The sequence below is a fragment of the Dendronephthya gigantea genome, unplaced genomic scaffold (assembly GCF_004324835.1).
Source record: "Dendronephthya gigantea isolate DGI-Jeju-01 unplaced genomic scaffold, DenGig_1.0 000037F, whole genome shotgun sequence".
NCBI lineage: Eukaryota > Metazoa > Cnidaria > Anthozoa > Malacalcyonacea > Nephtheidae > Dendronephthya > Dendronephthya gigantea.
The window spans coordinates 250,623-265,443 of record NW_021163047.1 but is presented as its reverse complement, the minus strand read 5'-3'; the positions used below and the strand labels follow the sequence as shown (position 1 = coordinate 265,443).

General features: G+C 35.1%; 1 protein-coding gene across 1 annotated transcript; it reads left to right on the top strand.

Moving 5' to 3' along the window:
* The first annotated feature begins 3,670 nt into the window (after positions 1–3,670).
* Positions 3,671–7,736, top strand: LOC114526083 (ryncolin-1-like). The gene is made up of 2 exons (XM_028547583.1): positions 3,671–4,070; positions 7,459–7,736. Exons 1-2 carry the CDS (start codon positions 3,791–3,793, stop codon positions 7,734–7,736), a joined length of 558 nt encoding a protein of 185 aa, XP_028403384.1. The 5' UTR covers positions 3,671–3,790.
* Positions 7,737–14,821: the final 7,085 nt, after the last annotated feature.

The window sequence follows — 14,821 nt, the reverse complement described above, 5'->3', positions numbered from 1 at the left end:
ACATCAACACATATGTGTCAGCTTTCTCGACATAATATTCAAGGGAAATGGTCCGCAATTTTTTGGGAAAAGTAAATTTTTCAGTATCATTGAAATGAAATTGGTCAGCCGTTTAAAGCCGGTTTTCCACTAGCGATATTTTTCGCGCGAAGCGACATTTTACTTTTGTTTCAGAGCTCTCAACTGAAACCATCTGGAACAAGTTGCTAAAATACAAAGGAATAAAGTCGCTTCGCGCGAAGAATATCGCTAGTGGAAAACCGGCTTAAGATTGTTATCAGCGTTTGCCGCGAAATTACGAAATTATGAAACCGAGCATATTTTAGATGACGCATTCAATATATTTCTTATAGCTTTAGATTATTTACCGTTTAAAAGTTGAGAGTGTAAAACCTAAATGTACTTTTATCTAATAAAGTCGTTCGCATGCGAGCAATATTTACTCCAGTTGCCTAGCACCGTGAAAGAAAAATAAACAAATTCTGAATAACTTATTAAAGCACACTACCAGCCTACGCAAATAAATGTCAGTCGCGTATTTGGGGTCGGTGCGTACCTATATAGCTTTGCTATTGGTTGATGATAAGAAAAAAACAGAATCAACTATAGAAATTGATTTCTAAAAGAACGAATCATAAACACTGTTCACTATTGTTACGTACAAAAAGCTAAGCACAAAACTGGTTCATACTAGATAGATACTTACTGCTAGTTTGCCTCAATCGTGTGGCACAATTAATCATTTATCTCTGCTAAACTGACGTTCGAAAAATAACTGATATTGCTTCGTCGTTTAAATATGTTGGTGTATTCTCCCCCACGAAGTAAAAATCTCAACTTTAGCGGATAATCTGAATATAGCGAAGTGTTGAATTTTAATCAATTTACAATTAATGCAAGTTAAATACTGCTTCACGCAATTTAAGCAAGCGAATATATTTCCTATATTTATGTTTTATTCATAGGCAAGAAAATTCAGAACTACGAATCCATGCATATCCACATTCAATATTCATGGCTTATTTTTTTATTTTCATTATAGGAAAATTTCTTCATATTGCAACAACTGAAAGTTGAAGAACCATGCTATTTAAACATTTCTTTTTCCTATTTGTACCGTGTATATCACTTGCAGTCTTAAATGTTATATCAAGTGAAACCAGTGTAAACATTTGCTACGATTTCACTCTTGAAGGTAAAGTAAAAACATACTTGGTAAAGTAAAACAGATTGTCAGAATCCTGGAAAGTCACGTCATTTAAATAAACAGACCTCTCTCTACAGCTATAGCTTCTGAGTGATAGAAATTAACAATGAAAATTAATTCATCACATTTTTGTCAATATGGGACAAATCAATTCTTTGCACATGCACTTCATCCTTGTATCTGATGTGTGGACAAAATCAAATGAGGGGAATATCAGAAAATATATCACAATGTCACAACCTTCTGCACTGCACGAGAATATATGACAGTAAAATCGAGAATTTGCAAAGTTGAACTTTTTTCTATATCCGTTGACAATCCCTCCGTTTAAGCTGAACTCAATTTATTAGCATGATACGCGGCTCTGATTATTGTCCTTTTTACAGAACATTTTTGAATATAAAATACGAAAGTGATTAGTGTGTTAAGTTTAGCACCTAAACGATCATTAACTGATATTTTTCAAATGACCCCCTTCTCTCAACTCCATAATTCTAATTTGCAAGGCTTTTCCATCAAATTATTTTTGGCCAAACCTAAGACTGAATATCTTAAGAAAAGTCTTAAGAACAGAGAAAGTGGCAAAACTTCAGTATAGCCTCTCAAATGAGACAAGAAATAAGCAACCCTATTTTTCACATCTTTTTGACACCCGGCAACTTAGTGTCTAGTAACATTAATACCTATTCTTTAGCAGTTGAATAACCTGCCTACTTACCATAGGTTGGTTACTAAAGTTAAGTAGTTACCATAGGTAGGTTAACATACCTACCATACTAACCATATCTACTATACCTACCATACCTACCATACCAACCATACTTACCATACCTACCATACCTAACCATACCTACCATACCTACCATACCTACCATACCTACCATACCTACCATACCTACCATACCTACCATACCTACCATACCTACCTTACCTACCATACCTACCATACCTACCATACTTACCATACCTACCATACCTACCATACCTACCATACCTACCATACCTACCATACTTACAATACCTACCATACTTACCATACCTACCTCACCTACCATACTTACCATACTTACCATACTTACCATACTTACCATACCTACCATACCTACCATACCTACCATACTTACTTACCATACCTACAATACCTACCATACCTACCATACCTACCATACCTACCATACCTACCATACCTACCATACCTACCATACCTACCATACCTACCATACCTACCATACCTACCATCTACCATACCTACCATACCTACCATACCTACCATACCTACCATACCTACCATACCTACCATACCTACCATACTTACCATACTTACCATACCTACCATACCTACGATACCTACCATACCTACCATACTACCATACTACCCTACTACCATACCTACCATACCTACCATAACTACCATACCTACCATACCTACCATACCTACCATACCTACCATACCTACCATACCTACCATACCTACCATACCTACCATACCTACCATACCTTATATACCTACCATACCTATATAACTAGCATACTGGTTCGAGACCAGTGATGATATGAAACGTTTTAGGCTTACTTTACGTTTCTAGAGACTTTTAGCTTGACGTTCATGGCAAACGCAAACCGTTAACAAAGTTTGTGTTTTAACTCCACTATCTCTAAGTGTGCGGCAATTTCGCTAAAATAATTACAAACCTTCTACATAAAACGTGCGATGTTCAGCCGAATGTTAGAAAGCAATAAGCTATTACTGATGTATTTAAAAAAGCAGCAAATTTAGCTTTGCCGTAAGTGTTTCACGTTCACCGTATAAAATTTATTGCTTGAACGACTGCATACACGAAATTATTTTACGCTTTAGAACTCCGACTGAATGTAACAGTTATTAAGACAAAAGCCGTTTCTGAATAGATAGATTGTGTAATGGAGTGTGCAACTGAGATATGTTGTAGATCTATCAACTTCAAGAAGAAATTGGCTTCAAAGAATGATTCAAACTGTGAAATGTTACACAATCTGGTTTACAATACATCTGAGAGTTTACTAGAGAAGAACTCCTCTTATGATTATGTTTATCTTGTTAACCCACAAAAGGTATTATTCAGTAGTATAAAATTACATCTCTGTTGTAATCGTCACTTATTTGCGACTTTCACTGTAAGACATTACAACATAAACCTGACTGATTTAGCAAAGTTCAATTTTCTGGGTTGGTTTAGCGTTGTTATGATCCTGCATTGCAAACAACAAGGATTAACATTCTTCATTACAGGGTTACAATGAAAGTTGTTTTAAAAAGACGTCCGACGAAAACGAAGCAGGTATGTGTTGATGATAGAAAGACTTAAAACACTGCAAAACCTCGATTAAGTAACTGGAAAATAAAACATATCTCCCAATGAGCAGAGGTCGATAATAAGCCTTTGGTCACTTTGATGCCTACAAATGCGCTTCATTCGTTTAATTAAACTTATTCTGAACAATTTAGTCAAAGACTGTGCTGATATCTATCATAAAGGAATACAACAAAGTGGAATATATAAAATTAATCCAGACGGAAAGGGAAGTTTCAAAGTGTTTTGTGATATGACAACATCAGGTGGAGGATGGACTGTATTTCAACGTCGTCTTGATGGAAGTGTTGACTTCTACCGAGGATGGCAAGATTACAAACAAGGTTTTGGTAACTTGAGCGGAGAATATTGGCTTGGGCTTGACAAAATACACAGGATGACAAATATTTTAGAAAATGAACTTCGTATCGACATGGAAGATACATCTAGGAACACCAGATACGCTTATTATGATTCATTTAAAGTCAGCAGTGAAAATGAGAAGTACAAGTTGAATGTTGGAGGTTATGATGGTAAGCACGTTGCATTAAACTGAGTCGTATTTCAATTGAATTATCGGAGAGTCTAGCTCTCTTTACAATCAACTTTGCAGTGAACTATAAATCTGGGGGCGGTTTAAAAAAAGCGAAATTAACTTTTAACTATAGTTAGTGGCAAAACTGACCAATCAGAGTTATGTATTTCTGAGTTAACAACAACGCGATTTAAATACGCAAAATGTAGTTAACAACAACCTGCCCCAGTATATTAAATATTGTAACGGGAAAATCATCATTGAGTCATGGGTGTAATTTTTAAACTATATAGTTTAAACGAGGCAACTTTGGTATTTCGCGGATTAACCCCAGAAATGTAAAGTATCTCCAATTTGAGAACTTACAAAACTTTCAAAAATTACAAAACAAAATGAAAACAAAAATCTCACGACTCACGGATATTCGGTAACGTGCAGTCGAGGCCAGCTTTGAAATAAACGCCGGCTGAGTCGGCAAAAGGTAAAATACTGAAGGAATAGAATATATTTCAAAAGTGTATGTACAAGAGAATACTATGAAATTCGAGGTTATCTGCAATGCATATAATCGAACATTAGGCTGTTTCGAATTGTTCACAAATGTTTTCAGTCTTATACCTCATTACATTGATACGATTTATAATATTGTGAAAGTCAGGAATTAATCAGGTTTATTAAGTCACATTAGGTTTGTTCCCTTTTGGAGTTAAAATGCATTCTAAGCTCTATAAATAAAAAAGAACAGTTTTATCAAATCGTTTTTCTAGGACACGCGCCACTTTGAATTAGTTGAATTGGTCTAAACACTTTCGCATTAATTAACTACGTCCTGTTAATTGTACACATGGGTTTGTCATGGGGATTGTCAAATTCCAGCCAATTGTTCGCGGTAATTGAACGTTACTTACAACAACTCTTTACAATGGCATTCATTTAATGAGGTGTTTCGGCCGCGTCGTCGTCGTGTTGCCGTCCTACATGCTTAAGATCCCTGCTATTTACGGGATAGATTTAATCAAACGACAAAATCTTTTATTACTTAACTTTGATTAGCAATATTATATCCTACGACTATCATTAACCATCATCAAGCCTTCGCTTTTTCCAAACAACATAACATTCTGCTTGAATTTCATTAAGATTACTGTTGAGTATCCGTACAGCATTCTTTACAATTACGGGATGAAACAGTGAACATGACATTTGCGAAATCACAACTGCAAATCACAAATTTACATTGAGGTCATAGCATTTCACGTGTAAATATCAAATCGCCGTTAAATACCCTGGTAATAGAAATGACTCTATATTTATATTTATTAATGTTGCAATTGCTTTAATACAAAAACACACTAGCAGGAATTTGTAAGAAAATGGGTTGTCGGGTAGAAGTAATTCCGCAACAGTTTTTACAAAAATTGTTTGACAATTAATACAGAATTCATCCAAAATAGGCCTGGGGTTGTCATCCCCTCCCTAACCTGAATAGATAGATAGATAGATAGATAAAGTATTAAAATTACCTTGCAGCCCAAAGGCTGAATTGCATAATATTTACAAAATTCAGTAAAATTAAATAATTTAAAAATACAACATTTTTAATTTTAGTCTAACTATTTATTAAATGTAATTACGTTTTTGCTGCCATCTTAAATATAAAATAATTTTCGGCAAGATCAGTATGAATATGTGGTATTTTAAATCTACGTTCATTTCTAAGATAATCATGTCTTAGCGGTGATAATCGCCTCGAACTGAGGGGTGATAATCCTGTATAATTAAAGTTGGGGTTTTAATCCCCTGTGAGGAGGAGGTGATAATCCCCTGCAAGCAATTGAAGTTGGGGTGATAACCCTCCTAGAAGTAAAGAAGGGGTGTTTGAAAGAAAGGAGGATTGCCATGGTGCTTTGCCCCTCTTTCTATCCTCTTCATTGACTCATGTTATCAAGTTATATACGCGGTAATGGCTTCGTTCGATTTTCCTTCGAAGGCATTTCGGATAGAAGTTTCGTTTGTCTTTGCATTTTCCCGTCAAGTTTTAATTTTCACTCTTATTCATGGCCAATAAATCACTCTAGCAAATACAACCAGCCTAACACAATTCAAGATAGAAAATATGAATTTTAAATTATGCTAAATTTAATAAATTCAAATTGTTCTATTTACCAAGCATTGTTGTGGTAAAATTTATCATCTATTTTTTGAAGTTATAATTATTGTTATTTTTTATCTCTTATTTACAAGACTATAGCTATTATCTTAGAGTTTAATAAATTCTAGCATTAAATTACAGAAGATATATAATCGATAAGTATCGAATGAAGTAACGCCTAATTAATTAAGGTGGCTCGATACAGTTTCTAGAGATTTTTAGATGCACATTTTGAACAAAGATATTAGGCATCTAAATGTTTAACCGACTAGCAGGCTAAAACATAACATACTTTGCAGGAAACATATCCAGAGCGGAAACCTATTCAGAACTTGCGCACAGTGAACTCTAATAAGACTGGAACGATAACTCAACAATAAAGACTAGTCATTGGATGAAGCCGATTTGAATATAATTTGCTGATTAAGGCGGGAGCTGCACGAGCAAATCAAGCCTTCAAAAGAACTGGGGAGAGTGAGAATTCCGTAAAAATCGTATTTTTTGGCAAAAAATTGCCAGAAAAGTGCAATTTTTATTTGACCACTTCAACTTTAAACAACGAATTTACCCTTTTTGGATAGACCTAAGTAATCCGCATCATCTTACTGTAAAAACCGGCAAGGTACCAGCTTTGTACTTGAATTATTTAAAGAATTTGAACGGGGATGAAAAAAAACTTCGCCTTTAACTCGCAAAAAAAATAGGTTTGCACCTTTTCACGTTCATAAAACTTGTTTTTAAGTAAAATCTAAGTGTCAATGCTTGTTTTAAGCTTTTATTCTTGATCAGATGAGATGGATTTGTGTATAAAAACTGGCGTTGTTTTGGTGGTGTAATTTCAACTCCTGGCCTTCATGGCGGCCATCAGTGTTGGCTTTAAAAATGGCGGCCAAATTATCGTTCCAGTCTTTTCAGAGTTCACTGCTTGCGCCTTTTTTAAACTTTTTATTGTTAAAGCATCTATAATGTAAACGTTTATTGCAAAAAAAATTGCGCTGCGATTCAGTAAACACGATTAAACCCTGTTTGTCGGCCACTTTGAAACGTATGTGTTGCGTATAAAAACGTTTGTAACGGGCGCCAGGCCAAAGTTATGACTAAATTTCCGCTCTAGGTATTTCCTGCAAGGTATATTTAACTTCGTACGATTTTCGCATTTAATTGTACTCAAATTTGTTCTATTACCATTATTGATTTTAAGACGTCATGCATGCATATATTTCTATACATTAAGGTACAGCAGGAGACTCGTTGAAAAAACATAACGGTATGGCTTTTAGCACCAGAGATTCTGACAATGATATTGATTCAAGACGTAATTGTGCAGTGGAATACAAAGGTGCCTGGTGGTATCGTCATTGTCATGAATCCAATTTGAATGGTTTTTACTATTATGGCGCACATACATCGTACGCTGATGGAGTCAACTGGTACCATTGGAAAGCTTATTATTATTCTCTGAAATCAACATCGATGAAGATACGACCACGTGAATTTGGAAAGAATAAATAAAGTTTTTGAACAATAAAGAATGTTTACGTTTACTTAATAAAAACTGCAATGCACTGACACGCAACTTTGTTGGTTTTTATAAATATTTAAAATCCTGTAATAAATAACGTATATTTACATAGAGGAGATTCTTCTCCTACGCCTAGCTTAATCCGAAGTGAAAGTTCAGAAAATAAACCAACTGTAAAAGTATATTATAAGTTGCTCATTAGAATGAGCTAATTTTCATGACAGCTATATCTTCGTTTCTCTCATTACATATAAAACAAAGTAGCTACGAAGGAAATGGAAACTTATGTAATTTGAGTTTTAAAAAATAATAGACTATAATTATGTACACTATTAATTACGTACATGTACGTATGTAAGCAAAGTGTGGCCGTGTTAGATGGGACCCAGGGTAGATGAGTTTGGGAGACTTTAAGACCGCGAGGAAAAAGTTTCTTTAAAAAATAAATAGTGTAATGTGTGTAACGTTTCTTTCGTAATCTTTCGTGACATATAATACTGAAATATATAAGTATGATAAATATTCGTAAACATAAAAAGTATGAGTATAAATATTTGTAAAGATAAGTATGATAAATATTCGATGAATAATGTAAAGAACTCCAGTGCATGCATCAGGTCTCATAAACCAATGCGAAATATAGAAGTACCAGAAGGTTTTATGAAAGTGTCTTTCAAGTAAGAGTTCACGGGAAATATATTTTGGGGTTCATTGACTGTGAAAACAATAAATTTGTGAAGAAATGATTAATAATGGTAATTGCATTGAGTGGAGTGCCATTTGGAGTGAAATCAAACGCGTCATTACAAAATCGACTTGTAATCAAAAGTTTGATTTCACACCAAAATTGCACGACACAAAGTGCAATTTCCACTTTATTATATTCATTCATATTGAAATCATACAAAAATTGAACAAATGCAAAACGATTTATTGGCTAAAAGAACCGCAAACGGTGTAAAATGTGAGTAATTTTCATTTATTTTTGTCAAGAAATTTTGCGGGGCATTTAAAAATTTTGTTCCATTTTCCCCTGTAATTTGATTGGATAGTTACACTGAAATACTAAATCTGATTGGCTATGGTGGTGCAGAGCTTCAATCTTATTGGCTTATAAATGATATGATTAATGCTCAAAAATAGTGCGATTTGGGAATTAATCACACTATTTCTAACCAATCAGAATTGCAAGAAAGACCATTGATTTCAAAATGAATATAATAAATTATAATAACGCGAAATTTACATAGGGGGACAAAATCGTCAGGCTGGCTACGCCAATGAATAACTTTGTTCAGAAGAAAGTGATATTTTTCAACAAACATCGCTTCTCTGTATGAGATTCATCAGTACGCGTCCTACAAAATACAGGAAACTGCATAACGAACTATATTCCGTAATTGCGATATTTTTGTATATTCAGGCGGTTTTGAATATTCACAAGTGTTTGCTGACAAATGCATCAGTAGGTTTTAAAGATAAGGAGGTTTTCTTAAACATGAACATTTACGTTTGTCTATCAACGCACAGTAATAGACAAATCTGATTGGACGAAGCAGAATGGATAAATCTCGTATCTTTGTGCGCTCCAGAGGTATACGAATTCTAAACGACGCTCATTGGCTAATACAAGCTCTAAAAGGATACGACATTTTTGCCGGCATTTTTTCAAAATGGCGTCGAACAATCTGAGTGTAGATATAATTTCAGACGAAGAATTAATTAGCGCAGAAAAGACAAGATTTGCTTAATTAAAACACGCTAAAAAGTGAGAGCAGTGCAAAGAGAAAGTTTGAGGTGTATTTGAAAGCTTGCAAAGTGGAAAAGTCCAATCAGATTTGCGTTGATAGACAAAATCCTTGTTCCAAAGGTCTATCGGGGTATACGAGATTTATCCCTCTCAGCCTGGTGGAAGAGGGATACCGGAATTCTGTCACCAGGCTTCGAGGGATATATCTCGTATACCCCTCTGACATTTGGAATAAGTGTTATTATCGGCCAAAATTAAATGGATTTTCAAAGATCGTCCGTATTGAGACGTACGATTAGACGTGCTTGTAAATTTCCGGTTATATTTAAATGCGCGTTAATTACAAGACACCCCATTAATCCTCATCCTTGGATTGGAGTAATTACGTCTGGCAAACCCTCCACCTTATTTTTTAGGCACATCACGGCTGCCTGAGCAGAAATTTTCCCCTTATCTATACCAATTTTGCACGACATCATTAAGTGGTGCTATTTTTTTAACACGACGTCAACAACAATCACTGGGAAGAATTGTAAAAAGAATTTTCCATCGGCTTTTCTGTATTTGATATATTTGATTTATTCCGACCATGAAAGCATTCACAATTCTTCACAATTTTATTTCATCAAACTTGCTCTGATAAACAACGAACCAGTTCTGTCGGAATGAATCATTGCAATAATTGTATACCAGGTGTACTAACCCTATAAATGGTGGTAAAAGGCAACACATCGTCAACACTGTAATAACGATAAAAAATGTTTCTCTTCTCGATAAAAAATTTTTTTCTCGGTAAAGGCCCGAAATAAACGAAAAACAATCCTCATCCTGCCTGACTCGTCGTTCTTATTGCTGACGCTTCCGACCATGGCGGGTTTATCAAAGATTCGATTGCAATTGCATTGTTTTCCCGAACACGCGTAAATTTGTGTAAAAAATTAGGCACATGCATCGTAATTATCGCTACTCTGGTTTTAATAAATGAAAGTAATCACCACACAAATATTAACTTTCACGACCCAACGTTTCGACACTTCGGCCGGTCTAGTGTCTTCATCAGGCGTGATCTGATGTTGAAACTCAGTTATATATACTTATATATTCTCAAAATGACGTCATCTAACATGCAATCAGATGTAAATATTCTTTTGGCAAATAGTTTCCATCTTCCATCCCTATTTAGGGCACATGCAAAGACTCGCATTAATTTGCCAGGCTTCCAAACAACGCCTTTGTCAATAACGATCATTAGTGGTAATGATTTTTGAATCGTTCCACGCAATGGTATTGTTAGTTTTAGTTATTTAAGTTTCACTTAAATTTGCTAAGAAAGGAGCAATATCTCAAGAGAATTAAGTGTGATTTGTTGACGTTCTCGCAAATAATAGAATGCGCTCAAAAAATACAAATAAAATGTTACTTCAAGAGAAAAGATATATAGAAAGCTATCTTCCAGGTAAAAAACAAAATTTACTCGAAAACCAAAGCAAAAGTTTGAATCGTACTTGTACTCACAGCGAAAAAGTCACATTTACTCACCCTGTAGTGAGAAAATACAGTAGTCAGATAATGTAGATGCAGAGAAACAGATTGAAACTTTTTTGCATTTCCCCACTTTCGTCTGGTTCCTCGTCGTTTTCTTCATAAACACAGTAGCCTGTCTTTATATAAAAATATTCAGCGTTATGAATGGGGCTTCGTAAACTTCACATAAGATGGGATGAGATGAACTTGACATGTTGAATCTCACCGTCGCATTGATATCGTCGTTTATGGCAGCTCCTGCTACTAGTACCACTTCCGCCGAACCTCTTGCTTTGACCCTCTCTATGCTAGCTTAACGTCGTTTTTGCATGTACCACTGCTCCTGCACCTCTCTTTGCTTTTGTCTCATCGCAGCTGCTTCCATTTCTTTCCACTGTATTGCTTGGAAATATATCTGCTCATCATTCAGTCGCTGCTGAAAGTATAACTCGTTCTTTAGTTTCTCTCCACTTCCTGATCATTGATTTTTTCCATCTACTTTTTCAACTTCGTACGAATGTCCCGAAAAGATAAAAAAAAACCCTGGTCACCTGGTGTTTCTTCCTCCCATCTATGATATTGTCCAGATTAGTATCCTTGTCCATTAAGTGTTCCCGGGAACTGCTAATTGCTTTTGAAATTTTTCCTCTGGAGCCATGTTCCCTTTGTATGTAATTGGTTTAATACATAAACCGCTGCCAAACACGAGAAATTTACTCAAACGTTCGGTATCATGCCGTTGTTTCCACTTTCAGTGTGAGGAATTTGCCATGAAATTTGCGTCGCTCCCGCTTCCCGCACCACTGGATGAAAAGTTCTCTCAATCGTTCAAAATATATTTTGCATCACATATTTTGCATTAAAACACCATAAAAAATCGAAAATGAAATGTTAAAATTCTTGTCAAATCTCCGGAAAGCGTGTTCGTTCGTGTTCGATTCTAAAGATCTTCGATATCACTATGCTAACACTGAACTGCATAACGTAACTGGATAATAAAATGCAAAATGTTCGGTGACGATTTTCGACACCCCCAACGTGCATGACATGCGAAAAATATCCGCACTGTACCCCGGATGTAGTGGCGTATGAGTTCTACGAGTGTTTTAGTTCTCAGTGAAATATCCCAATCCATATAATAAACAATTAAGTCTTACTTTCCAAAGCAACCTAAACGATATATATGTTGTGATACCAATTCCGAAACTATGCAACGCCACCGCTTCCATTGAAGATGATCTTAAACCAACAAGTCTTACTTCGCAGATATAGCTAAGCTGTGGGAGGGTTTTCCCTTAATTTCTAGCCTGCGAATAACGGAAAATATTTATACGCTTATTCCACGGCGGGGGAGGGACGCGATAAACAGAGCTATTTATTGCGTTTCCCTCCACCGTGGAATAAGCGTATAAATAGATTCTGTTATTCGCAGGCTACTTAATTCTTTGCTTTCAGAGATGAGAGATTAGTGAGCAACTTGATGTTAAACAATTAGCTGTGTCCGTGAAGTCGACTACTAACCCAGGCATTTCTATTCTATGCTGAACTTGACTGGCGTCGTCGGTCAATGGCTTACCCGCACGACCACCGATAAGCGTTTAGTCAATATTTTAAAAAAGATGACGTTTCCTTAGGCGGAGTGAACTGCGGAGTTTTCTTAAAATTTTGTATGAATTCCTGTTTTACTTCGCTAATTTTATGTCTTTCGATGTTTTTAAAAAACGTGGAAACGTCTGGCTAATGTTGTGCAAACATCGGTGTTTATTAGGCTTAGGTAATTTCGCGGATAATTGTACATTTACGAACCTATATCTGTAATGTTTTAACAAACTCTTTCCTATACCTTGTCGTTATATACTGACGATGTAAACAAAGTATATAAGCACGCGCGCAGTCAAAGTGTGGGCTGTCATGTCTGTACTTTAAGATTGTGTACTGTTTTGATGTTTTTCTGCAGCCTCAAATGTTGAAATTTTAACAGTTTACTAAGCTGGTAGGGTCTATAAACGCCTGTAGAAAACGAGTGATATCACCTTCAATGTTGTGACTATATTTTGTACGAAATGATGAAAATATTGGCTATGGACGTATATATTGCCATTGAGTCACTATATAATATAAACGGCTTACAGTTATAGCTAATCTAGGCCTAGGATATTATTTTCTTGGTTTAAAATGGCGAGGGGTGCTGCATTTCACTGATGTATTGCTAGTCATAAAATAAAACAAGCAATATTTTTATGAATATATGTGTTATGACGTGTTTTTGTTAAATAATATATAAATTAACACACATCTTTGCATTTAACACATTTTTTGCTAAAAAGGAACAGTAATATATTTATTTATAAGCAGCTGACAGTGTCAGACTTTAAATATTTGTTCACATACATCACTTGGAACAAGTGAAATGAATGAAATTAATTTTTATTGCCGTATATTGTCAGGAAAAATTCAAAATAAAGTGTTGAAGACAACCCAATCATTGACAAGACTGTCAAAGGCTAAAATGCATCCCATTGAATGGCTGACTGAACTGAGCTGAACTGAACTTTATTTATCCACGGTGGATTCATCAGGGTTACAAATTGTGGCTACACGTACATGCATTAAACTATAAATATATACACACAAAAATATGTAATACAAATACAAATGAACCTGTTTTCCATGAATGCCGTGTTTACCGAATACAACGTTTCAACAATTTTGAAATTCATTTAGGGATTTTGCTTGTCTGATATTACTGGTTAGGTTGTTCCACAAGACCGCGCCATTATAACTAAAGCTGTTTTTAAGATGATTGGTGCGTGGTAATGGAACAGCAGGCTTGTTCACAGAGTCTCTGAGTGAATAGTTAGTTACATCGTTACGATTTTGTTTTAAAGACTCTTTTTTTGGTGATTATTAGGCTGTGGATTTTGTGACATTTCTTCAGGTAATTTCGCGGATAATTAATTTCTACATTTACGAAACTATAACTGTAATGTTTTAAGCATGCGCGCAAGTATCACACGCGCAGTCAAAGTCTGGGCTACCTATGTCTCTACTTGAAGATTTTGTTGAAATTTTAACAGTTACCTAAGCTGGTAGGGTCTATAAACGCCTGCAGAAAACGAGTGATATCACCTCCAATGTTGTGACTATATTTTGTACGAAATGATGAAAATATTGGCTATCGACGCTTTGCCATTGAGTCATTCCATAATATAAACTTATAGTTATAGCTAATCTAAGCCAAGGATATTATTTTTATAGTTGAAAATAGCGAGGGGTGCTGCATTTCATGTATTGCTAGTCATAAAATAAAACAAGTAATATTTTTATCAATATAATTTATGTGTTTTGACGTGCTTTTGTTAAATAATATATAAATTAACACACATATTTGCATTAACACGTTTTTTGCTAAAAAGGAACAGTATAGTATTTATTTATGAGCAGCTGCCAGTGTCAGAGTTTAAATATTTGTTCACATACAGCACTTGAGGCAAGTGAAATGAATGAAATTATTTTTTATTGCCGTAGCTATATTGACAAGAAAAATTCAAAATAGGGCGTTGAAGATAACCCAACTTTGACAAGACTGTCAAAGGCTAAATTGCATCCCATTGAATGGCTGACTGAACTGAACTGAACTGAACTTTAATTATCCACGGTGGATTCATCAGGGTTACAAATTGTAGCTACATGCAATTAAACTATAATTATATACACACTAAAATATATAGTACAAATACAAAGAACCTGTTTTCCACGAATGCCGTGTTTATCGAATATAACGTTTCAACAATTTTTAAT

Coding starts and splice junctions, on each gene's coding strand:
- LOC114526083 (XM_028547583.1), top strand. CDS start 3,791: ATGACAACATCAGGTGGAGGATGGACTGTATTTCAACGTCGTCTTGAT. Junction 4,071..7,458: donor GAATGTTGGAGGTTATGATG/GTAAGCACGTTG, acceptor CTATACATTAAG/GTACAGCAGGAGACTCGTTG.